We start from the raw sequence: 27,789 nt of genomic DNA, 5'->3' as shown, positions 1-27,789 counted from the left end.
CAAATAAAATTCATTATTTCAAAAGAATAAGCAAGAAAATCATCATCAATTAAAATCACGTGTACAAGCATCACCAAAAATAACAACATCATCATGTGCACATCTCTACACAAATTGACATATTTCACCAATTACATAAATCACCAAGTTTCACCAATACACATAATCACCAAGCACATAGTTAAGAGATTCACATAATTCACCAATGCACATATTCAAATGATTCACATAATTCACTAATGCCGATATTCACATATAATCGAATGTATGCAATGCGCCTAGACACGGTTCTATATGCATGTGGTACCAATCACCTTCACTTGATACAACTGTATCATAATCACCGTCGTTGAATACAAGGCATTCTAGTCAGTGTCGTTAGATACAAAGTATTCTAGTCACCGTCTTTAGATACAAAGTATCATAGTCACCGTCGTTGGATATAAATATCCTACTTATGAATGCACGAACATATGACTCAATAATGCATACGTTCAACCAACAAATCACTAATATAAACACCGTCATTTTTCATACATGCGGTCACCATCAAATCACTGTCATTTTTCATGTAAGAATTCACCTTCATTAATAAATCATCATCATTAAAATCATCATCAACAACTATCACCTTATGGAAACGACACCGTTTTGAATTCGCGTTTGCATAAAAGGCGGACAAGCAACACCATCATGAAATCCATCATAATAAATACCTAATCATATAAACATGAATACAATCCATTTAAAAGTTTTGAGATCACAAAACTCGATTTATGTAAAGTTCGTCTATTTTTCACAAAATCGTCTAACTTCAATCTTATTCACAAAATAGAGTTCCATGTGCTTACATATCATTAAAAACATCCCAACATACCCCCTGACATCTTAGTTAATCAATCAAGGCATTTCGATTTCACAAAGTTCGTTTACTTTCGCAAAAACTCAAAGTTCGTCTCATTTTTAACTTGTTTAAAAACCAAATTCAACCCTCATGAACACCTATGGTTAAGCACCCCTAGAATTCTAAATAGTGCCAGAGTTTTGATGGACCGGTCTTAACAATTGCGTGCAGTAGATATCCGAGTTATATTAAAAAAAGGTTAATATGTGTTTACTCCCCTGTAATTTGGGCGAGTTCCGGTTTTCCCCCCTCAAAAAAAATTTGTTAAAATTCAGACCCTGTAATTTGAAGATTCCGTCGAAAACCCCCTGGTCGAATCTGGCACACGCCAGGTGCTGATGTGGCGTGCCACGTCACCTTTTTATGATGACGTGGCACGCTGACTGTATAATTATTTTATTTTTTATTTTTTTATATTGTACACGTGGCATTTTTTATTTTTTTTATTAAAAAATATTTTTTTTAATTAAAAAAATATTTTTTTTAAAAAAATGTTTTAAATTTTTTTTAAAAAAAACGAAAAAAATTCTTAACAAATAAAAAAAATGAAAAAAATTCTGAAAAAATAAAAAAATACCGAAAAAATTAATAAAAATGAAAACAAAAATCTGGAAAATTTTAAAAATAAAAAATAAAATCTGGAAAAATTAAAAGAAAATGAAAACATTCGGGAAAAAATTAATAAATTTCGAAAAATTCATATTTCCAGATTTTTTTCAATACCGGAAAAATGAAAAAAATTCTTTTTTTTTTCGGAAAGTACTTGTCTTTCAACCGTATAACATGATTTATATACCGGTGTCAATCAATATACATTGTATCCTGTTATTCGGACATGATTTTTATAAATATGATTAATCTTGAAAATTTTGAAAATGATCAATTTTGAAATTTTTGAAAAAAGATTAATCAGCTCTTTGGGACTGGTTGTTTCTTTTTAAAAATGTCCTCAATTTTCAATACAAATAAAACATGTAATACATCGTAAATATTAAAAAAAATTCCAGATTGTTTTTATTTTTCGAAAAAGAAGTTTTTCAAATTTTCTCAACAAAAAAAAATCTTGAAAATATTTTTATTTTTAAAAATCTGTGTACAAATTTATTTAAAAATTTAGGAAAATTCAGATTTTTTTTTCAATTTTTTTTTTACGATGTGTTACAAATTTGAGAATATTTTCTAATATTTAAAAATTGAGGATAAAAACAATCTGGATATTATTTGTATTGAAAATTGAGGACATTTTTGAAAAGTACTTTCTGAAAAAAAATGAATTTTTTTCATTTTTCCGGTATTGAAAATAAAATAATTATACAGTCAGCGTGCCACGTCATCATAAAAAAGGTGACGTGGCACGTCACATCAGCACCTGGCGTGTGCCAGATTCGACCAGGGGGTTTTCGACGGAATCTTCAAATTACAGGGTCTGAATTTTAACAAAATTTTTTACAGGGGGGAAAACCGGAACTCGCCCAAATTACAGGGGGATAAACACATATTAACCCTTAAAAAAAATGTGCATTTTCTAAATAGTGCCAGAATATTATCAATTCACTATGGAAAGACTTTTTTAAGAAACAAATGCTCGTGTGTTAGCTAAGAATGACAAAGGCATAAACTATGTCATGTCATTAGAGAAATACAACAAATTCATCCAAATAAACTATGACACACTAAATTTATTAGAAAATTGAGTATTTTATTTTGAAAAAAAAAAAACAGAAATTTAGAAAATAAGACCTAACCTAAACCTAGCTCTATCAGCATTCAGCAAAAAAAGTAAACACTTGAAACAACCCCACTAGATTATCTGGTACAACTATCTTTCAACCTAACCACCTACGAACCCTATACCACACTTTAGACACGACAGGATAATGAACAAACAAATGATCTATTGATTATCTGGTAACTACAAAAACAACATGTTGTACCGGTTTGGTCGACCAAGACACTGCGTGTTAAGAGATTAACACGAGTTTGAACTTTATTCATAAACAATTGCCACGAGAAAACCTGAACCTTAACCGAAGCTAAACTCTTCCATATCTTAGCTAAGGATCAAATGATTCTTCAATAAAGTTTAATCAAACAAAAAAAATATATACTGATGTGAACAATATTCTCTATGTATTTTTATAGTGTAACTTGATCGCGTCACTAAAATTTATTTCCGTGCATGGCAAGTGATGGAATGTAATGTCAGAATGTTTAGAGTTTGACTAGGTCATTCATTTTGATTTTATTTTTGGAAAATAATCAAACATTTTCATTGACTAAGAAAGATTGATGACACGTGGAGTGACCCCACATAACCTGCTCTATTTTTTTCTTTTTATGGAATTGTCGTAGTTTGGCACACCGTTTGATCAATATTCAGTATTCTCCGCGGTTTCGCACACAATGTTTGAGTCCAAATTATTTGGAAGATGCCTACCTTGTTCATAATTTGTATTTTTCTTCTTCTATTTTTAGCAAAATTGAAATAATGTAAATGGATAACATAACATTTCTCTATTTATATGCACTATTAGACATTTACAATTTCAAACACCCTTATACCCGCGGAATAAGCCCTGAACCACCACACATATAGGACCCACTCTAATCTAATTTAATTCTTTTTGACAGATTTATATGTTCATTTTATGCAACTTGAATCTCTGCTCAAACAGGTTCATTCTATTTGTTCATTTTCCTGTATATTTTTATTTTCAGTTAGCCACAAACATAATATATGATTGTGTTTTAATTTTAGTTTTTTTTTCGACTTTTACTTTTGAATTCAAATTTATATGTTCTTTGACTTATATTTGTAGTTCCTATTCCGACAATATTATGCAATGGGAAAGATATATATTAATTTGTGTTTTTTTAGAGATATTAATTTGTTGTTAGTAGTATATATAGGACCGTGAGAAATATTATATGTTTTTCTTATAAGTTTTGGACGGAATCCACTCGTCACAAGGGGCTCATGTTTGACTTTATTAAAAAAAATGGGGCTCGTGTTTTACTACAAATTCCAAAAAGTCAAACACTTAAGCGAGGCTTAATTTGTCACCAATTTGCTTGTATTTTGGAAATGAGAAATGATATTTGAACAACCACTTTTAAACAACTTTTGTGACAACTTTCTCTCTCATACTTACATTATACTTTTATTCTCTCTCTTCCTTTTTCTCTCTCTATTGTTATTGTCCAATAAGAAGAGAGAAAAAAAAGGTTGTCATTAAAGTTGTTTGATTTTGATTGTCAAAATATCACTCCTCTTTGAAAAAATATGATTACTTCCCAAGTATGCTTCTTAGTGCTACAGTGTCTAAGATATAGAAAGTAAATTGTCGCAAATCACAGGATATATATTAGAGGTGGAGAAAGACCTGCAAACCGGCCCAATCTATCTATCATACCTAAAAGAGAATTGCTCTTCTCCCAACAAGTTTTACTCACTCCCAACCAAACTTTCGAAAATGCCCTTAACGTGAGTTAACTCATGCATGTCTTAAACCAGCGTGACTTAACTCACATAGAGATTAACACATGTATGAGTTAAGTCACACTGTGTCTGCAAAATACCAGAACAGGCAGAAACTCAATTTTCCCTAATTCTCTTCATTCCTTCATTCATTCATTCAACTGCATCCATTTTTTCATCATTCATTCAAGCATTCATTCAATCACTCATTCCCTGATAATTAAAATACGCATAATAAACCCCAAAATCACGCAAAATATCATAAAAACACAAAAGTGCAAGTGTAAATATATTACATCCATATCCGACAAAATGTCATAAAAAAAACTACAAATATACAAAAGTCATAAGATAAGACCTTCATCCTCCTTTGGCATTGAATCAAATTTATTTTGTGAAAAACTTGATTTTATACTATTGATGGAGCAATAATTTAGTCAAAGTTTGGGTGAATGTCCTCAACTGTGATTTCCTTCGTTTCAAGTGATTTACGCTAAGGAAGGAACAATGTCCTCGCAGTTCTAGATTCCCTAACTTCTCCATTACAGTGTTAGGTATGATTGGTTCTGGTGTTTTTAGGCTGCAGTAAGAAATGTATAGAGTAAAGATAAATATAGAAATATAAAGGGAAATAAAATTGTGAAATAAGATTGTTTGAATTTTTTAATTAGAGTATATGAACTATGCATTTATAGCATAAAATATGCTTATTAGACAAATGGTGTGGACTAAAGTGATGCATTTTTGCTCAGCTAATTTTGCGGATAAATATGTGAGTCTTCCTTGCTCATGAGATCCTAGCACCCCACGTTCGACTATGACTTTCCTCATTCATGACATGATCAGTTGTCGACGTTTAGGGTTTAGGGTTTGTAGTTCACGATAATTGTGAAGTCTTCCCTCATCTCTCATTGTGGTTAGTAGCGCTACAAACATGGAACGTGGTTTTGTACATCATTGTCCAATCCCACTAAGTCTTGACTCGGTTTGAGGCATTTATGACCCACATATTGCATTAGTGGACTTGAGAAAGAAAAAAAATCAACTTCCCTTGCTTAACAGCCCTAACAATCGCCTAAACTTCCATCGGCTAAAAGATTTCCTCGCCTAATGTTCAATCACCTGTTCTTCAATATCGGCTAACATGATATATATTTTTAAGAGTAAACATATACCTAAGTTTTTTTTTCTTCAAAAGTATTTTTTTTTAATCGAGGGTAAAAATTTGAACTTTCTATTTGTGCAAAAAAAAAAAAAAATTGGGTTCTTAAATTGAAAAGCTTAGCTCTTAGTTGATTTATCGTGTTATCTAGATTGTGTAACGTTTTGAGTGTGTTGAATCTTATTCAAGTAATTAAAACCCTATTTCAATCACGTAGATTAACGTGGGTTTTCTTATAGAGAAACCCATGAATCTAATCCATTGCGATGCCTATAAAAAAAAATAACAGAATATGTGTACTATTTAAGTTTATTTTCTCTCTAAAAAAAAGTTTATTTTCAAAAAAGGAACGTGCAATTTTCTAGAAATTAAAAGAATTATTGACCTATTTTTGTTTGAACCCTCAAACATTTCCACATCAATTTCGTTCACCGCGTGGTGTAGCATTGTCTAAAGATAAACCATATATATCAACCTTTCTAGAATCTTAATTATTATAAATACAATTTCTTATGTTAATTGTAAATTAATGCAAATTCTTCTTATTTCCCTGCTTAGATGATGTTGATCTGTATCATTTTATATACAACATGTTGATTAATTTACAATTGTAAGTGTTACATCTTCTAGAAACCAATCCAACTAAAGTTGCAAGCAGACCAACCAAGCATATATTTTATTTTCAACACTATGAAGAACAAACACGTTAGAAACACGTCGATTGAATGACAAAATTGCCCTCTGACTATATAGCATTGGAAAATTGGATATATTTGTACTATTTTTGTGTGGTTTTTAATTGGTTTTGAAGTTTAAAACTTTTACTAGAACTTTGCTTTATTGTATGGACATGCACATACAAACAATAACCTTTGTTACAAAAAATTAAATGTCAACCCAAACCCAACAAATCCAAGAAGAAAATGAAATTAGTAACATCTTTTGGTTCCGTGCAATTGCACATGACTTCATATAAATTAGATAACGAAAGCAAAGATTCTTGAATATTAGTAAAGTTCCAAATATGACAAGACAAAATTTCTTCTACAAGAATTATCGACATGTATACATTAAAGTCAAAGCGGCAAGGGTAGTTATGTCATTTTCATTTAACCAACTTGTTAGACTTAGGATAACCGGTTCCACATTTATCCAATTTTGTTAAACAAATTGTGTATATCCTTCTTATTTTCTTCCTTGTCAAACAAACTACTACATATTAACTATAATTAAACTATTCTCTAAAAAATACTATAATTAAACTATGTTGATCTTTCTTATTTTCTTCCTTGTCAAACAAACTACTACATATTAACTATAATTAAACTTCAAATGTGATTTAGTTGATAGATAATTGAATCTCATGTATATGACCAGAAATCGATGTTTAATCGGTGCATCTTAAATTTATGACTGATAAAATATCTCATAAATAAATCTTCATACTTTTATGAATTAGTCTGTAGTTTTCTAGGGAAGATATCCTTAACTACCACCTAAAACAAAAGGAAAAAATACAACTAATCAAATGATTTGACTCAAGTGGTTAATCATTTTAGTTAAGGAAGATGGAATAATCATGGTGTGACTTTACTTACTTTTGGCTCAAGTTTGGACTATTATAACCCTTTTTCTTGGAAACTTAACACATACAAAAAAACTACAAGCCTTTCAATATATACGTACGTATGAGTATGAACAAAGAATAGGAATTACATCGCATATATGACCAAGACAACAAAATAAAAAGAAAATAGAAGAATATTTCAACGTAGGGAAGATATAAAAAGGTGTTGAATAACCTATTTTCTCTATTAGCAGTTGAAGATTTTGAATACTATTACCTCTCTTGCAAAGTCATAAACCCGTTTCCAATTTTTTCATTATCTCTCTTCCTACCTAATTCATAACACATTCTCACCAATAAAACCTTCCTCAAATATCTCTATATATAAAGCATTTGAAAAACGTATACAAAACATATATATGAGAATATTGTAGATTCCTCTACACTATACAAAACAAATTCTCAAAATAATTTGAAGACTTTTACACTTGAAATATATTATCAAACAAAAAATGAAACTCAAATGGAAATCAATTTTCCCAGCAAGTTGTTTCAAAGGAGAGTATCCATCACCTAAACCAAAGAAAGTGGTAGCTACAAAACCAAGAAGTGCTTCCACATCAACTCATAGGATTTCAATAGAGGAATTGAGTAATCCAAACGCGACGGAAGATTTATCGATTTCTCTAGCAGGATCTAATCTTTATGCGTTTACGGTAGCCGAGCTTAAGGTTATAACACAACAGTTTTCTTCTAGTAATCATCTTGGTGCTGGTGGGTTTGGACCTGTTCATAAGGGGTTTATAGATGATAAGGTTAGGCCTGGTTTGAAGGCTCAATCTGTTGCTGTTAAACTCTTGGACTTAGAGAGCAAACAAGGTCACAAAGAGTGGTTGGTAAGTACTTTTATTTTAACTTTTTACCATATCATGGTTTTACTAATAAGTGCTTTTTAGATATTTAGTTTTTAAATTAGGATTAAATTTTGTTGTATCAATGTCTATAATTTAGTCATTAGAAATACTCAATGATTTAGCCTGAGAGTGAAATTAGGATTGAGTAGCTCAACTGATTTGAATTAAGGGTTAAAGATTTAGATTCACGCTTAGACTATTTTCATTTTAGAAAACAATATTTGTAGTTTATGATATTGTAAACGACGTATATTATTGAACAACAAATTTAGTTACGGTAAACACTTTTACAAGTTTGCTCAAAAAAAAAAAAAAACACTTTTACAAGAATTGAAAAATGAGAGAGTAATAAATAACTACAATTGTCACTTAAATGTCACCGCAAGAAAAAATAAAATTAGTAACCAAAACTGGAAAGAAAAAAGATGAACTTATTTCAGTGGTGTGAATGTGATTAAGAGACAACAGTAGAAATAATGTCATGTGTATGTCATAGTTATTTTTAGAAAGAATCCTTTTCGTAATAAGTGATTTTGACTTTTGAGTTTTGACTTCTAATCCATTGATTTTGCAACTTGTGCTTACAGACTGAAGTTGTTGTACTGGGGCAATTAAGGCATCCACACCTTGTGAAGCTAATAGGATATTGTATTGAAGATGAACATAGACTTTTGGTATATGAATATTTACCAAGAGGCAGCTTGGAAAATCAATTATTTAGAAGTAAGATATTTATTTATTACTATGTCACAATAATGTGATTAATTCTCTTCTTTAATTTCAATATGTTTTGAAGCAGAAAAGAAAAATATTTCAATATGTATGTAAGTAGAAAATTAACTTTGTTTTTATTTATATTTTTTTGTAGGATTTTCAGCATCACTACCATGGTCAACAAGAATGAAAATTGCTGTTGGAGCTGCAAAAGGTTTAGCCTTTCTTCATGATGCTGAACAACCAGTTATTTTTAGAGATTTCAAAGCTTCAAACATCTTGTTAGACTCAGTACGTATCACACTTCATCTATTGTTCTATTGTTCGATTTATTGAATGATTTTATTCATATGCACGGTTTTTAGTGTAAAAAAATGTTACACATACATTCAATCATATCTTACTATTATGCCACTAAAATACATAATTATCTATGTGGTGAAATCTGATTTAATGCGTGTGTAAATTAAAATTTACATGGGTAAAGGTCAATTATAAACTCTTAATTTTTAACATATTTCCTTAATTATTATACTCATTTTATTTTATTTTATTTTGCAGGATTATAATGCAAAACTCTCTGACTTTGGGTTGGCAAAAGATGGTCCAGAAGGAGATGACACCCACGTTTCAACAAAAGTTATGGGTACTCAAGGGTATGCTGCCCCAGAATATGTCATGACAGGTAAAAACAAACATTTTAGTTTAATGTTGTCTTAGTTATGGGTACCCAAAAAAATGTTTTAATAATTTTTCCTTATATTAAATAGTTCTTAAAATGTACTACTTGTGAAGCACTATCTCTTTTTTTCTGAAGAGTTGTGAAGCACGGTCTAAAATATACTTTTGAGTCAAAAACAAATCTAAAATATACTCTACATAGCTCCCAAGAATAATGTACTTATTGTCCAAAAATTTATAATGTATTTGTGTAATACTCCAAAAATAATAATTGTCGTGAATAAACTTAAGTTTTGGATCCATACATTCACTTGAGTTTGATTTTGTGAATAAAAACTCTCTAGCAATGCTCTTAAACAAGTTTTACTTAAAATAAACTTAAACTTTGTTTTGCTATATATTAATTAATAATTATGGTGATAATGTGCTACATTAATGATGCCAGCATATGATTAACTGGAATTCTTATGACTGAATCAATTTTATTTTAATAATGTTTTCTAATTTTATTTTAATAATGTTTTCTTATAGGTCACTTGACGGCAAAGAGTGACGTGTATAGCTTTGGAGTAGTTTTGTTGGAATTGCTAACAGGGAGAAAGGCAGTGGACAAAACTCGTCCTCATAGGGAAATAAACCTAGTAGATTGGGCAAGACCAATGTTAATTGATTCAAGGAAAATTAGCAAAATTATGGATCCAAAACTTGAAAGCCAATATTCTGAAATGGGTGCTAAAAAAGCAGCTTCATTGGCTTACCAATGTCTTAGCCATAGACCAAAGAGTAGGCCAACAATGAGCAATGTGGTTAAAATTTTGGAACCTTTACAAGATTTTGATGATATTCCAATTGGACCATTTGTTTACACTGCTCCAATTGATAATAATGAAGTGGCTAGAGAAAAAGATCAAGCTAGGGAATATGAAACAAATAAGGAGAGAAGGAGGGAAAATGATAAATATCATAGGAATGGCCATAGGCATCATCCACTTAAATCTCCAAAGTCGCCGAGTCCTCAATCACAACCGCAATCACGACCACAGTCACGGCCACGACCACATCTGCAAATTGACAAGCATCGAAATGGTAGAGAAAGTGGGTCAAATTCTCCTTTGCCACACATAAATCGAAATGGTAGAGAAAGTGGATCAAATTCTCCTTTGCCGCACATGAATCGACATGGTAGAGAAAGTGGGTCAAATTCTCATTTGCCGCGCATAAATCGAGATGGTAGAGAAAGTGGGTCAAATTCTCCTTCGCCACATATAAATCGAAATGGTAGAGAAAATGGATCAAATTCTCCTCTGCCGCATATAAATCGAAATGGTAGAGAAAGTGGGTCAAATTCTCCTTTACCACACATAAATCGAAATGGCAGAGGAAGTGGGTCAGATTCTCCTTCGCCACGTAAAAATAGCTATGAAAATTAGCATAATGGATACAAAAATCAGTTTGTATGTAGTGATTTTATGTAGTGTACATACTACTATAGCCTAAGTGTGATTAGCAATCATTTGCATGCCAAGAGAGAGTACATAAAGACTAGGGAGAAAAAAGATGAGAGTGGGAGTGCAATTGTAAGAGACCTCACATGGAAGATATGCTTGAGTTAGTTTTAATTTTCATATTTTTCATCCTTCAATTTTTCATTCTTCAATTAAAGGAGGAAATTATAATTATTTTAAGGTGTACATTTTGCTTCTTGGTGAATTAATAAAATGGTTCAACAAATATACAATGACTAATTAAGATTTGTTGAACAAATTTAAGATCTTTCAACACTGATGATTACAGCTAAGTGATTTGACCAAAAGTTTAATTGAGAATTTGAGAATAAATGGGTAACATGCCACTAGGTGCTTTGTGTATGTGCGCAGCTAAACCCATGGCATACCATAGTCTTTTGTTTGGCCATTAACATTATGCAAATCAGACTCTAAATTAATCACAAATTAATCTAACGACTAATGTGGAGATTGACTTTGTCACCGCCAGAGACCAAAATATTTCGGTCAATATTGAAATTTTAGTAATTTGAAATTTTAGTAATAAAAAAGAAAACAAGAAAACAAATTACGGGGTTCGGTAAATGATAAAATCAAAGAAAATAGAGTAAAAAACTTCTTTTTTTATTTGATTATGATTCAAATAATTATTTTAAAGCAACTTAAAGTTTTTGATGATTTGCATGAATATTTATTTAATAATTATTTAAAAATGGTCCCTTTATAAATATATCTCTTGGAGTTGGATGTGTATCTTTAAGTTGTTAAGTAATCAATCTACGATTGTCAAACAAAAAAAAAAAAAAAAGTAATCAATCTACGAGTCTTTGTGCTTTTTCTGACTTTGGTGAGCATTTGGGATTAAAGTCACCTAAATTTTTTATAGAAAAAATATATATATGTTTTGATACGTAGACCCTCAATTTAGTTTATGCCTATTATTTTTCTCAAGCTTTTTATAAAAAAAATAAAATAAAATAAAAAAATAAAAAAATAAAAACAAAGTTTTTAAATGTTGTTCTTTTTTTTGGGTACAAATATGCTGCTTTTATACTTGACATAACATATGTTCGCATTTATTTTGATTTGGATGTAGTAACTGATTAATTATGTTACATGATGCAAGCATCTTTTACAGCCACGAGTAAAGGAACCTGAATAAAGTAATAGAAAAGGGTAAATTCTTCTGTATTAATATTAATGGATAAAAGTTGGATACTTTTTTTTTTTTTTGAAGAGGATAAAAGTTGGATACTACCCAAGTGAAGTGGTAAACATACTTTTTTTTTATTGGTTGAGAATGTGATTCATGAATTACACCAAATTTAATTAAAATCCACATTATTGTCAAAAAAAATCTACATAGTTTGGTGCGTTGATTTTTTTTGGAAACTATAGAGAGCACAATTTTTAAGTGGGGAAACTGACATGTAATCAAAACTCTAATGCCACAGCCCTTGACATATTTTGATTCATCAAAACACAATTTCCAAGGTTTTAATCCAACAGGGTTTACTTTCACATCTCTAGTTCTTTGTTGGAATATTTTGCTGAGAAATCAACCACCCACCCTTCCATGGTCTTAAGAGGCAGATAAGATTACATCACTGAATTCCCACAACTAAACTAACTATTAAAAAAGTCAAAACAAAACTAATGAATTAATCAAATTTTCAATAAAATTGACAACAACATTACATGAAACCGTGATAAAAAGTTCAGGTTAGCAGAGCCTGCTAACTAATGCGATCCTCCTCTTATTTGAGCTTGGGATAAAAAAAAAAAAATTGAAATCAAAAGAATTAAATAAGAGCTGAAACAAGACAATACTTGAGATGGCTACAAAATTTTGGGATTTAGGGTATACCCTCTTTAAGGCACAATATACAACTCTCCCTCAAAGAGGGATATGCAGATCTTCAACTGTAGGTAGATTTTACCAAATCAACCATACATTATACATCTGTCATCTTCTCTTTTATTGGAAACTCCACTCTCTTATACTTTATAAATGTCTAGAAAGAATAAAAAATTGCACATGGTTGAATTTCATTCAGGTCACTGATGAAAATTATTGTTACACCTGAGACCATGTATAAAGCCAAAAAAGATGAAAATAGAAGACCTTATTTCACAGAGGAATTTAATTCCAAAGGCCAGCCATTTAGCCAATGATAAATTGAACTTCAAAGAATGAAATTCTGTATAACATGGCACACCTTATATCGTTAAACATTACTGACATCAAGCAAGCTTTAAACTTGTAAAGAATCGGGCTATACTAATTGACTGACCCGCATTTGTGTGTCAATGTTATGAAACTTGGGCCACTCCATGTACTTCAAAAAACTGAGAAGTGCTGTCTCTGAACCACCTGCATGGCCAAAAAGTCTAGGCTTCAGTGATTCAAGGCATATTTCTCCCATTCGGGATGGGGTGGGATTGTTGGAGTTCACAATTGCAATTCAAAATACCAATGCAAGACCTGCCAAACGAAAAATATTAAACCAAATCTACAAATTAAGTAAATCATCATCTTTTCCGAAACCAAAGAAAACAAATAAGTAAATCATCAAATTTCAATGACCTCAAGGTAGAATATTACACTATCCATATACTACTATGAAGCCCAGAACATAATTAACATTTAATTGGAGAAAAATTGAACTTGTTTCTTTACAGTATGTGAAACATAATCTGAGGAAGTCTTCCATTTAGGTATAAAACCATCTATACTCCAGGTGAATCTGTACAACAACTTCGGTTACATAAACACTATCGCCCCTACAATGCCTAAAACATGTTATTACTGCCAATCCTAAGAAAATAGCTCATGCTTCACGCGCAGACACCAAAGTTCCATGATATTCAGGCCTCTGTTTGTTTTATACTAAGAATTCTACCGTGCAAAATTTCAAAGCCACCCATGCCTAACCTATTGACCTGCACCACTTGAGTCAGAATTGTCACAGGTTTAGGCATTTAGCACAGTTTTGGTGGCAAAGGGAAGAAGTCACAGGGTTCATAATAATGTTTTTATTTCAGGGATGTATAGCATACTAAGGAATTCCTGGAATGTCTCTGTTTTCTCTCACCTGACAACAACAACAACAACAACAAAGCATAATCCCGCTAAGGGGGCTCGGCTATATGGATCAAATTACGCCATAATGCTCTCTCGTCTGCAATAACGAAAAATTGAAATGAGTTTTGAAATGTTGTCTAAGCTTGAACCCAAAAAGAAAATCATGTTCAATGCATAGAACAATTCCTATGTATTATTTAAAGCGAGAAAGAGAAACCGAAGAATATTTTGGAAAAGCAGGACTCTTAAACTAACATTTGTTGTGTAATATCTTTTTTTCTCAAAGGAAAAAGGAGTTGGCTGGATACCTATGAAACAAATACAAGGTATATCAAAGCAAATGCTAATTCACCAAATTGATAGTAAATATTAGGGAAAAATGTACATAACCCCTTCCACAACTCTAGGCTGTAGAAACCTAATTCAACTCCCTAAGCTCATGAAACTTCGCAAAGTACTGTAAATTTAACCCTTCATGCATTTAGTAATTAGTACAGCAAACCACCTTTAAGGAGTCAATATGCATACCTAGTTAATAAAGTCAAACAAGTTGAATTGCAGAGTTTACAACCATAGGTAGATTTTCTGCTATCGACTTGTAGATAAGGAGGGTCCCTTACGTTTCAGCTTAAATCTTTCACAACAATTTATGAATGAAATTGAGAATACATGAGACAGCTACCTGCTGTCATGTATGTTACTAACTTCTGAGCACGTGAATAAAGAAATTTCCTTTTGGCCTCTTTTAAATTGTGGCTGTTTCTGTGAATCTTCACTAATAATATTCCTATCTTTTTTACAATAAAAGTTTATTTACAATAAAAATTAACACAATAATGCACCATTTCTTTCATGTAGAACTCAATATACTCTGGAAAATAAATGAACTTTCAGATGAACAAGTTATCAGATTATTATCATTGCTTTGTAATAAAAAAATTGAGGAAAATCAAACCAATTTAACATAAAAGAATGTTAATTAAAAAACTATTCGACCAAATTAACTAAAGAAGAATATACCTAGGTTCAGGTTAAAAACCAATCAGCAGAATCTTGGAGGCAGCGGCAATGCAAATGCAAATGCAAATGTTGGTGATCTACAACAAATAGAGGCACTCTGTTTGATTATAGTGTTCCTTTGTACGACCACAAGCCATGCACCAGTACTCGGTGCAAAATGGTGGAAGTATTATTTTAAAAACACTAGTTTGCAATTGCACTTCAATACGCAGCAATGGTTATATCTGCATTTGTACTTTCATGGAAAGATTTCTTCTTCAATGAAGTACTCAAGTTGTGCTTCTGGTATAGAGCTTGCTTAACACGGGCAGCTTCAGCAGGCATTCCGGCCTTCAAAAGACACGAACGTAAATTATTTATAGTGATTTCATCAGGGGCGCAACAAACTGCCAACATTTTATCAAAGATACCAATTGCTTCAGCCATTCTTCCTTTCGAACAATGCCCAATAATAAGAATGGTATATGTCAACTTATCAGGCTTGCACCTATTCTCCTCCATTTCAGCAAAAATTTTATTAGCCTCGTCAACATTCCCTGATTTACAATATCCATCAATAACAGGATTGTAGACAAATGGTTGTGGAACAACGTCACTCTGCTTCAGTCTTGTCAAAATATCACGGGCCTCGTGCAGTCTGCTGTTCTTGCAAAAACCATTGACAAGAACAGAGAAAGTATATAAACTTGCTGCAATTCTTCTGTTATTCATTTCATTCCACATCTCTAAAGCAGATTTCACTTGGCCAACTACAAAATAGCCGTTAATAAGGGAAGTGAAAGTAACAACATCAGGATTACATCCACGAAAAAGCATCTTGTGGTACATGGCTAACGAGGAAGCCATGTCACCCAACTTAACAAATCCATCAATAAGAGCGTTAAAAGTAAACGTATTAGGCATAGTTCCCGATCTAATCATTTCATCAAAAAGTGAAGATGCCTCTTTCATCCTACTCAACTTGCAATAACCCGATATAATCGTCGTGTAACTAACAACATCAGGCGCAACTTGCCCATTCAAACAAACCCCATTAAGGAAGCTTCTAGCTCTATCAACCTCACTAATCCGGCAAAAACCGTGAATAATAGTGTTATAAGTAATCACATCTGGCAAACAACCAAAACTCCTCAAATCACTAAGAAGCTTACACGCCTCATCAATTTCACCCGCCCTACACAAACCCCGCATTAAAATATTGATCGTATAAGTCACCGGACAATACCTCAACCGAACAAGCTCCCAAAACAAATCAACAGCCTCCCTCGCTTTATTCTTTCTAATCAAAATATTAAACAAATCATTGTAAACAACAACATTAACCCCAACATTATTACACTGAACATCAACAAGCAACTCTTTGGAAACATCGAATCTACCAATCAAAGCATACGACGAAACCAAAAACCCTAACAACCAACTATCAGGAGCCTGCCCATCAAATCTCATCCAATCGTAAACCAATTTCGCGGAACGATGATGATTCGATTCGCAAAGCGATCTCAAAAGCATGTTATAAGTCCAATAATTATGATTCATATGCAATTTCTCTTTAGTAAATTCAACAACCCTAAAACCTAACAAAGGAATTTTGTTAAACCTAGAATTAACAATCTCTTGAACGAGATTCGGAGTTAAATGTTTGCTGAAATAAAAAACGAAACGGTCAAATGAAGTGTAACGAACGAAAACGGTTGAAGCGAGTTTGACGAACCAGGCGTCAGCTCTTCTGATGGGACCCATTGTGGGAACGGCGGCATCGGGGAGTGTCACGTGCCGAGGAACGGCATTTGTGGTGGAAGCACGTGCGGGAGGGTTGAGATTTGAGTCACGAGGTTGATGATCCATTGAAGAGGATGAGGAGTGGGTGAGGGTGTTTGAGCATTTTAGAGGGGTGTGAAATGGAAATTGGCGGCGGTGAGGGGGATGATAAGTGACTGCGGCGAAGAAAGGGGAAGAGATGCCACAGTTGCTTTGCTTGCTCAGCGTTGCGTTAGGGTTTTTGAATTTTTACTTAGCACATCAGAAATGTGGACATGTCACACATTAAATGTGAGAGAAACAAGCATGTCTTATTTAACAATTTTGATATTTTTAAGAGTGAGTTAAAAATTATGAACGACAAAGTAATTAATTAATTAATTAATATTTGATTTAGCATATATTTATCCTCTATGTTTTATGAGAAATCTTTTAAAATCTATATTATATAAATTTAGGACCTATTTCATTTTTCTTCTCTTCTCTTCTTGACATGTGTCACCACATTTTAATGTTTTAGAATTTCTTTCAAGTCACGACACGTGGCACTCTAATGTTGTTTTATTCTTATGCATTATTTTTGGAATTATTATAACTTTGCATTATTATAACTTTCACTATTAATTTTTGTAATTCATTTTTGGTATCATATGTATCAATTATATTATATCATTGTGTTATATTATTTGTATTATAATGTAATGCAATATATAAATTCTCTAAAAAAGAAATTAATAATAATTTTTTAATGAAAAATATTGTTGTAACATTGACCGATTGATACCCTATTTAAACTAATCTTTTTTTTTTGAGAGAAACCGATTAAATTTAAGACTGTCGTTGTATATTTTATAACTTATATCAAGTAGCCATGTTATTAACAAAAAACAAAAAAAAATGCATTATTTTTTTTTATGTTTTTTTTAAATGTTTTATAACTTATATCAACGAGCCATATTATTAATATATATATATATATATATATGTTTTCTTTTGCTCACAATGAATTTGACATTTAATGCTGTTAATTTTATTTTTATTTGAGTTTTATAAAATTATTCTAATTTCATGTGTTGCTATTCATGGAATATTAAATATATATCTGAACTATTATTTTAATTGAATTTTTTCTTTTCACACACATATACACACGAATCTATTTATATCTAAATTATTTTGTGTTTGAAATTAAAAGTAACAAAACCAAATGATACACTTCATTATGTTTTGTATTTTCGTTCTTAAAAAATAGCATATGTCGTATTTTCGTTAAGAAAATAAAGAAGTTTATATATTGTAATATTATTATAAAAAATGGTCAAACTTAAATGTCACTATAATGTGAAAACAATAATGAAAACAAACTATTAATAAGAATTATTATTTTTAATGAAACATTTAGTGAGAAAATGTTCACTATTATCACTGATCAAAATTTTAATTGTTTAAGCTTGAATCATTACATATATTATAATAATAATAAAAAAACACATAATCGGAAGAAAAAAAAAAGACCTCTATTTTTACGATATTTTTAAATGATTATGTTATATATATATGTCAAAATCACCTCAAACTTAGCATAGGAGATTTCAAAAAAAAAAACTTAGAATAGGACACTTTTTTATGATACGCTTTTAATGGCTATTAAAATAATTTAAGGACATTAAAATTGATTCATGACCAAATAATTTTGTAAATGAATACCCTATATAGAACAATTGTTTTTTAAGAATGTTAAAAAAATAATGGTTATTATACCAAATTACGGTGTGAAACAAGTGTATAAATTAGAAATTTGGATTGACATAATTTCACATCACAATTCACAACTCTTATCCCCCGTTTTTTTTTTCTATGTCACTCTTTCTTTTTCTTTCTATTTTGTTTAGTTTTTTATTCTTTGTTCTTCATTTTTTTTTTTACTTTGATATCAATGCTACAAGATTTATATTTCTTTTATGTTGTGATATCAATGCTACAAGATTTATATTTCCTTTATGTTGTGATTTTGATGATTCAAATGTTCACACAAAGATTGTTTAGTTTTTTTATTCTTTTTTCTTCATATTTTTTTCATTGATGTCAATGTTTCAAGAGTAATATTTCTTTCATGCTGCGATTTTGATGAATCAAACGTTCACAACATAAAAATAGTTTCTTCGTCTCTCCTATATAAAAAATCTTCATTTCTCCTTTAATTTTTTTTCCGGTGACTTATTTTATTCTTCCTTATGTTTTTATGACATTGTTTATGCTTTTTTGTTTTCTTTATTATTCTGTTTAAATTTATGGATGGTTCATAAATGAATACTATATATTTTTTTTTGCTTTTATGGTTCTGATGCATACAGGTGATTTGAATCAAGAAATCACGAACAAGTACAAAAAATAAGAATATTGAGATATTATTTTATAGATGAAACCGATTATTTGGTGGTTGAGTTCAAGACAACATATTCTTCACACGAGGGCCTAGAGGAAAAAATTAGATGACATTATGACAAACTTTGAGATTAAAAAAAAATAGTCGTTCTTATTAGAAAAGAATCTAGATAAATTTTCTACTATGATGAGTCACTTTTTATGTCTCTTATACAAAGAAGAATTGTATAATTTTTTGTTATAATTTATATGTAATCAGACTGAAAAATGGAACAAATGAGTATTATTTTGATGAAATTAGTTAATAAATTAATCATCATTTTAATGCTTTTTATTACAATTAGTTTATAATGGAGTTTATCATTTTCTCCATTTTTTAAAGTCGGTTTAGTCAAAATAAAAAATAAACATCATGCACACACACTATCAAATGGCAACACCCAAGTTTCAATTCCAAACCAACAATCTCATGTCCTCTTTTCTTCGGTAAATTGTATATTCGTTTATTGCTTACAAATTTTATTATTTAATTTGTTAAGATTTTATTTTTTTTGTTGAGGGAAGTAATAATCTTAATTGACATATTTAATTTATCCATCACAACACCATATATGTTGTAATGTAAATGGTAATTAATAAAAATAATAAAAAAAATATTAATTGATTTATATAGTTACAGCTCATTTAGTCATTTTCACAAAAGAGTAAAGAGAAAACTCTTTTTTCGAGAAAAATTTAAGAATGCCATGAAATAAAACTTTTTTTTTGTAGTGCCATGAAATAAACCTTTGACCAAATAATTAAGGAGTTTATATTTTATGTTTATAAATTATGAAAATTCGAGACATTATTATTTTTTAATTAAGACAAATATCTCTAAGGATCAACAATATTTTGAATGTAATTAATTTGGTATAAACTTTCTAAATAAGTGATCGCATTGTAATATTTGAAATAAACATTGTAATATTTTGAATGAAATTAATTTGGTACAAACTTTCTAAATAGGCTATCTTTTTTTTTCTTTGTTTCACGACATTTGATTCCAAAGACTTGAGAGAAATAAAATAGTTCAAGTGATTGTTATTAGTTGTTGTGTATGCTTATAGCAAGGGATCGTGACTTCCGCGTGAATACGACATAAAAAATTGTTAGAAAGTACCTCTAAATAACCTTTAAATAAGCATAAAAAAATCCTATTTTGTTCTTTCAAAAATTAAACACATACTTTAATTGTATTAATTATAAATGATTTGTTGAAACTTTGAAATGCTACAATCAGGGATATCTTAAAAAAGAAATTCACTGAGTTCTTTAAATCATTTGAGAATATAAAACAAGTTTTCCGTTTTCCATAGTCAATCAACTTTAAATGACTTTTAAACCATCATAAAAAAAAAATCCTCTTTTATTTTTTAAAAAATAAAACCCATGAATTAATTGTATTAAAGGTAAACAAATTGTAGAAATTTGAAATGCTTCAATCAAGTCAATCACAAAAAACAAATTCAAGGAATATTTTAAATCAAGCAATAATAAATAGGTATGTCTCATTCTCTTAGTTGTGTTTACTCTTGACCCTCATCCGAATCTTCAATACATGTTTCTACTATTCTTGGTAAACAATAGATCATTAAACCATCTTTCAAATAAAAAATAAATCAAACCAAGCAAGTTCTTGGTAATCATGAGAATCAATCAAAATATGAACTTCATACTGATAAAAAAATTGGGAAAAATAACTTATTTGATATTATGTGGTTGCTAATTTAAAATTTAACAGAAAAACAATGGTCACCCTTAAATTTTAAATGAAAGTTAAAGATAAGCTAATTAATTAGTTGTAGAAATTTTTATTATACTTATAAATGATTATTATAGTTTTTTATTTACAAGAATTGAAATTTTTAGTGTTTTTATTATGAATTTTTTTATTATAGAAATCATTAAAAAAAATTATTTCTATAATCCTAATGTGCATTAAATCAAAATTAAAAAAATATATTTTATCAGAAGTAAAATGAATAAAATTGGATATTTAAAGGTTTTGAGTTTCTTTTTGGTACAAAAAGGTTTTGAGTTTTAATATGAAAAATAATACATAATAAAAGAGAGTACAACGGACACTCTAACTCATATTATACCATGCAAACCATTCTTTTTCCTAAAAAATAAAATAAAAATATACCTGTTTTTCTCCTGAATTTTTTATTTTTTTTTAGTAAAAGTGGGATGGGCACTTTCAATATGTCATTGTTTTTTAATGAACTGAATAGAGTTCCATTGATGAGGGAAATAGAATCATTCAATTCATTCGTCGTCTAATTAAAAAAAATATTCAAAAAAAAAATTAAATTTAAGCAAATATAATTTTATGATCGTTATGGGTATGAAAAAAATTAATTATCGATGAGGAGACCTATTTCAAAATAAGCAAACATGCTTTTGTATCCGCGCCTACATGTGTTCACATGATGGGTCGGTTTTCATTGTAATCTATTACTTGATGCAATCAAGTTTCATTAGGATGGATTAACAAATAATTGCACATAACTTTTTAACAAATATCTTATATATATATATATATATATATATATATATATATATATATATATATATATATATAGTTAAAGGGTGCATTATTGCACATGTTAAAGTATCTAAAAGCAACAACTATTTATTGAAAAACAATAATTATTTATTAAAAAATTACATATTAATAGAAAATACACAAGTTCCAAATCAACGATACTACTTTAAACTTCTTAACATGTGTAAATTTGCACATGATAGAAAAACTCTTTAATTAAATGTTATAAAAATTTCAAGACTTGGACTAGATTCTACTGTTTAAAACTTGAACACTTGAATTTAATTGAAACACTTTGAATCTCTATGGCATGGACCAAGTATATAATAGTGTGAACATTAGGTCAGTGCCTAGAAGAAACGTGTTGTATAGCTCAAGTACAATGTTAAATGAGCAAAGGTGGATACATCGATGCCTGAATGAAGTAAAAAATAATGAAGGGTCCCCCACCTTTGTGAACAAGTGTGGGTAAAGAAGTTAGTTCATGAGAGTATGATCTGTTTTTGAACATGGAATAAAGGCACCCTTACTTGAACATATATGGAAATCATTGACGTTATGACTAGGAAGAAGATTAATTTTAAGTGCCAACAAGAAACTAAGTGGGTGGGTGAAAAGGTGAAAGAATTAGATAGTTCAGTATTTAAGCATTGTTAAACTGGAATAGTTAGATCGAGAAATGGTGTAGGCATTATTGAGGATAAGAATGAAAAAAAGATATTGTGAATGTAAAGAGGATATGAGATTGGATTGTAGCCCACAAATTTGTAGTTGTTAGATTAATCTTTACTCTTTCGTTTCAGTTTGACCACAGTATCTCAAACTTCTTATTCCTAAACTCAAACCATTTGAACTATTCAACCCCTTGAAACAATTTATTAGTTAGGATAAAGATACTAATTTAAAATAAAATATAGTTGTAAACTACATATACTTTATATTTGTAAAAGCAAATATCTTAATAAAACTATATAATATTTTTACAAAAATTACACAAAATTACGAGTTATATTTTTTGTAAAAAAAACTTTACAATTTATACTAAAGTTACTTTAAATTTATACTGATTTATATATCAAATAACTTAAATATTCACTAACTTTGTGTAGATTAATATTCAATTTAAAATATATATATATATATAGTTAAACTTAAATAAATATGTAAATTGTTCGAGTAAAAGTAAATAAAATAAGTACGTTAATTTCCGTTGCATTGCTTATATTCTCTTACTATCATTTTTAGTTTTTATGACAAAGACAGAAATGAAAATAGGCATGTTTCAAGACATAATGATATGTTTTTCTTTTTAACGCTAGAACATGTTGTAATTGTCATTGATGAGAATTAGAACAAATGGCGTGTCACTATGCAACTTTAAAAGGAAAAGCTGCACTTAAAATGCATTAAGAGGTAACATTAAAATTCAAAGTAAAAACATGTCTCCACTGAGATACGCTTTGTTAGTGTTGTCTCCACCGCACTTTTCTTTGCGTACTCCTTTGTTGTTGTTTTTGAAGTAACACAAGCCAAAATTGCTTGGAATTCTGTGATGACGAGTTTAGCATCAGGGTGCAAATGACATGGACGAGGCAATTATTTTTATAAAAGTTTCTTAGACAAATAATTTATTTCAAATGGTTCTATCTCTCTTTTTCTCAAAATGAAAAGCTTATGCAAAGGAAGTGGAGAGAAACTACTCATGTTATTGTTGAAGATGTGAAGAAAAACAGTACTTTACTAACAAAAAATAGGGATAAGGGTGATACATTTGAAGACTATTATACATTAAGAAATTTAGCACATTCCAACCTTGATGACAATGTTGTTTTCGAGGGGTGTGTCTTCAAGGATATAGTAAAGGCTGATTAGAGTAGTTTAAGTAGTTAAGAGGTACTTTTTTAGGATATAGTAAAGAACAAACTAAGAGTTACTAACTCTACGATACCATTCAGCATTTTCCACATTTTTTAGGCTGATATGTTTAAATATAAAGGATTCTCATATAAAGCTAATATTTTTTATTTCTCTTCAACGTGCACACATATGCATGCAAGGGTGTTAATATTAATTTCGTGACTTTACATTTAATATGAAGATCTGCATATCAGTGACGATGACGTGAAGAACCTGTGTTTGATTGAAATTGAAATGCTGCTTCAGGAAAACAGACAGTCGCTTACTGATTTCAAATCCATGCCCAGGCCAAACGCAACAGACATGTCAACTTTCACAAATAAGCTTATCGTTGATGAGCTAAATTACAACAAAGATGAACTGGAAAAGACACACGCTGATATGTTACTGATGCTAACTGATGAACAAAGATGTGTGCATGACAAAATCATGGAGTCCGTTGATTCTGACGACGGTGGTTTCTTTTTCTTATATGGTTACGGTGGTACTAGAAGAACCTTTATATGGAAAACATTATCGGCTGCTGTTAGATCGAAGGGGTTAATTGTATTGAATATTGCATCCAGCACTATAGAGACTCTTCTATTACCAGGTGGAAGAACCGTGCACTCGACACTAACAGTCCTTAGTGAGATTAATGAGGCATCATCGCTTACGATGGAAAAGGATAGTCCTATGGCAGACCTGGTGCATGCTGCAAAGTTGATAATTTAGGATGAGGCTCCAATGATGCACCGATGGTGCTTTGAGGCAGTTGACCGATCAATGCATGATATCATGTCCAAGAATGATCCCTTAAACGAGTTTAGACATTTTGGTGGAATGACAGTAGTTTTAGGTAGTGATTTCAGGAAGATATTGCCTGTTGTTCGAAAAGGAACGAGGCAGGATATTGTTGATGCCTCAATCAATTCATCAAAGATATGAGCTTATTGTAATCTGTTGAGGCTTACTGTTAATATGAGATTAGGTGCATCTTCGGTACCTGCAGAGCAGGAAGAAATTGTTAATTTTGGTAATTAGAGACGTCAACGACACTTCGGATGAGAATGGTGAAATGCAAGTAGAAATTACTGAAGATTTGCTCATATCAGACACAACAAATCCGTTGATGTCACTTATAGACTTTATGTATCCCGATTTGAATGATAACCTTGGTGACCCGCTATTTTTCCAAGAAAGGGAATACTCGCACCAACGCTTGATTCAGCTGAGCATGTTAACGAATATATGATGTCACTGATTCCAGATGAAGAGAAAAAGTATTTAAGCTCTGATTCTGTTTGTCGATCGGGTGAAAATTCTGATGTCCAAAGCGAGTGGTTCACAACAGAATTTCTTAATGGTACTAAGAGCTCTAGAATTCCAAATCACCGGTTGAAACTAAGGGTGGGATGTCCAGTTATGCTGATGAGAAACATCGATCATGCCAATGGACTGTGTAATGGTACGAGGCTGACAGTTACACATCTAGGGAAGAGCATGATAGTTGCTACCGTAATTACAGGAAAAAGGGTAGCTACCAGGGTATTCATTCCGAGGATGAATCTTATTTCGAGTGATCCAGGACTACCCTTCAAATTCAGGCGCAGACAATTTCCATTGACGCTTTGTTTTTGTAATGACAATAAATAAAAGTCAGGGTCAATCTTTATCTCGAGTGGGAGTTAATCTTCTTAAGTCTGTGTTCACGCATGGACAACTCTATGTCGCTGTCTCTCGAGTTACTTCTAGAAAAGGTTTGAAGCTGCTCATCTTGGATGAAGATAATAATGTTTGCAAGGAGACCACAAATGTTGTGTATCGTGAAGTTTTTCAAAAAGTATGATCATTGGTTATGTTTTACAATTGTTGTTGCTATAATTTAGAAAACAAAAGTTGCGTATTGTTTGGAAGTCATTTTTTTTTATTTCTTTGTAAGGCGTACTGGTCATTACAAGACATGCAATTTCTATATAAGCAGATCCTCCTGCCATTGACTTTTAATTGATGCACTTTTCAGGTATAACAATACGCGGAACGTTTTTTTTTTTTACATCGTTGTTACCCTAAAATACAATATTTACTTTAGACCATTGATTTTGTAAAAAATAAAAAAAATAACAATCGGCGTTTCTGTAGCCCAAACTATACTTATACACACCCGTAAAAAATTTAACGTTTGCATTCACAGACTAGGTGTATACATCTGACACTGACTATTATATAAAAAAATATAAAATTTTTAGTTTTTATGATTAATAAAATACATTATGTCAACAAATAATAATATACAGTACGTTGACATATTTTTGCAAAAATATTACATATGCTAAGATGATATTTTTTTCCCATGTCAAATTTAAATTATAACCACACTTTTTTTTTTTTTGATAAGGCAAGAGTCCCTTGACATAAAAAAGGAATAGAAAACAGTCCAAAAAGATGGAATGTCTTGCAAATTCCAATCTATGTCTGGTGCTCATATATATTATTAAGAAAAAGGAAAAAAATACAAAAAAACTGGGGGGACATAAACCTAACCCAGCCAATCCACACAAAGTGTAAGTCAACCCAATCGGGTGATACGAAGAAATAAAAACAACACCAGTGGATGTGTAACATGCGGTGTATGGACAAACCGTCAACACGGAATGAATCCAAGAACCAACAACTCCTTACGAAAGCAACAAGCATAACGTCTCTTTCGAGCTAAACAGTCCAACATCAGGTAGACTGATGAGGATTTCGAAAACCTCCACCAAGTTAAATAGAGTCAAACTTCGTGAAGATGAGAGATTCTACTGCCAACACAGATAAAGAACCCCACACCTTCAACCCACTATGCTGCGACAGTAAGCTTCACAGCCATTTCTAGCCACATCCAATAGAATGCAACTCAAAACCAATTGAAGGCCAGATCGAGGGATGATCAATCAACGGGTCTGAGCACCATGAGCACCGCCAACACGGTAACACCCGCACCCACAATTCGCAGCAACCACGGACAAAAATGCATGACCATTTCTAGCCAAGAACACCTGTTACGAAGGATGATCTTGGAGGAGCAATACAAGAGCAACCAAAATCAAATCAAATTAGGTTCTCCGTATCAAACGTGGCACATGAAACTGTCCGCCAACACAGAAACAAAACAGATCCATGAACCAACCACATCCTGCAACGAAACAATAGCATATCGAACTCCGTAACCAGGACAAAATTAAACCTGTCGACAGGGAGTGGCTTCCAACAATCCACCGCCGTTTCCAACAAAACACCACCCAACAAACCTCAAACCCAACAATCCGACGGCGATGGCGGAGGACCGCCCAACCACCGCTGTTGAAGTGACAACCAGTAGGAGATTCAACAGTCTTTGACCCAGATGTGAACAGAGACAAGAAGAACTGCAAGGAGGTTTAAGAAACCGCAGAAAACCGCAACGATGGTGACACCGGAGGTCGCTGACACAGACCCAAGAGGGACCGTGTAGGTGGAGACGCGGTGAATAAATCGTCGATCGCACCACCAGAACCCACATCTACATGGCGCCGACAGTGATTGGCTTGTGAAGGGGAAGAAAGATTAAAGGAAACGGCAGAAGGTTAGAATTGAAGATGACTTTAATACTATAACATAATATAAAATCTATACATTTGATCCTAAAAGTTTTTTATTTCCCGTGCTTGGCACGGGTCACTATACTAGTAGAAAAAATATTTTAAGAGAAATGATACTAAAACATCGATTTTTTTTTTACAATTTTTACAAAATACAAGCATACATTATATTCCATTTCGTTGTTGCATTCGTTTTTTTTTATTTTTCTCTTTTTCACTTCACTTGATCATCTCACTTTCTCTGTTCACTGCAAATAATTTTCTTCTTCTTTTTCTTTTTCTTTTTTTTTATTCGTTTTTTTAGTCTATCCTTTGCAACTCTCAGCACCACCACTAGACAAATGTTAGTGGCAAGATAAAGATAGGGCAGAGAGACGAAAATCATGGGTTGTGTAAGGGATAAGAAGATGTTGTCAATGGTGTGAGGGAGAAGACGAGATCAACATGGAGTGAGATCAGATCTGATCGGATTGAAGGACGACGGAGATGGTGATGGTTGTGGTG

General features: G+C 31.3%; 2 protein-coding genes across 3 annotated transcripts; one reads left to right on the top strand and one right to left on the bottom strand.

Moving 5' to 3' along the window:
• The first annotated feature begins 7,357 nt into the window (after window positions 1–7,357).
• On the top strand, window positions 7,358–11,111 carry LOC146946030 (EPD1-interacting receptor-like cytoplasmic serine/threonine-protein kinase 5A). The gene is made up of 5 exons (XM_085744275.1): window positions 7,358–8,007; window positions 8,613–8,748; window positions 8,894–9,030; window positions 9,301–9,424; window positions 9,952–11,111. Exons 1-5 carry the CDS (start codon window positions 7,624–7,626, stop codon window positions 10,848–10,850), a joined length of 1,680 nt encoding a protein of 559 aa, XP_085600401.1. The 5' UTR covers window positions 7,358–7,623; the 3' UTR covers window positions 10,851–11,111.
• A 1,471-nt stretch (window positions 11,112–12,582) lies between these two features.
• On the bottom strand, window positions 12,583–17,051 carry LOC146946029 (uncharacterized). 2 transcript variants are annotated; one of them, XM_085744277.1, is made up of 3 exons: window positions 15,031–17,051; window positions 14,021–14,107; window positions 12,583–13,410 (listed from the first exon to the last, which is right to left on the bottom strand). In XM_085744277.1, exon 1 carries the CDS (start codon window positions 16,876–16,878, stop codon window positions 15,232–15,234), a length of 1,647 nt encoding a protein of 548 aa, XP_085600403.1. In that variant the 5' UTR covers window positions 16,879–17,051; the 3' UTR covers window positions 12,583–13,410; window positions 14,021–14,107; window positions 15,031–15,231. The 2 variants fall into 2 exon arrangements, with proteins under 2 accessions (XP_085600403.1, XP_085600402.1); XM_085744276.1 differs by lacking the exon at window positions 14,021–14,107.
• Between the last annotated feature and the right edge of the window lie 10,738 nt (window positions 17,052–27,789).

This window comes from Medicago sativa, chromosome 2 (genome assembly GCF_051527215.1).
Source record: "Medicago sativa cultivar Bolivia chromosome 2, Bolivia_mono, whole genome shotgun sequence".
Classification (NCBI taxonomy): domain Eukaryota; kingdom Viridiplantae; phylum Streptophyta; class Magnoliopsida; order Fabales; family Fabaceae; genus Medicago; species Medicago sativa.
The sequence above is the reverse complement of the archived record's forward strand: the minus strand, read 5'-3'. Positions and strand labels throughout refer to the sequence as shown.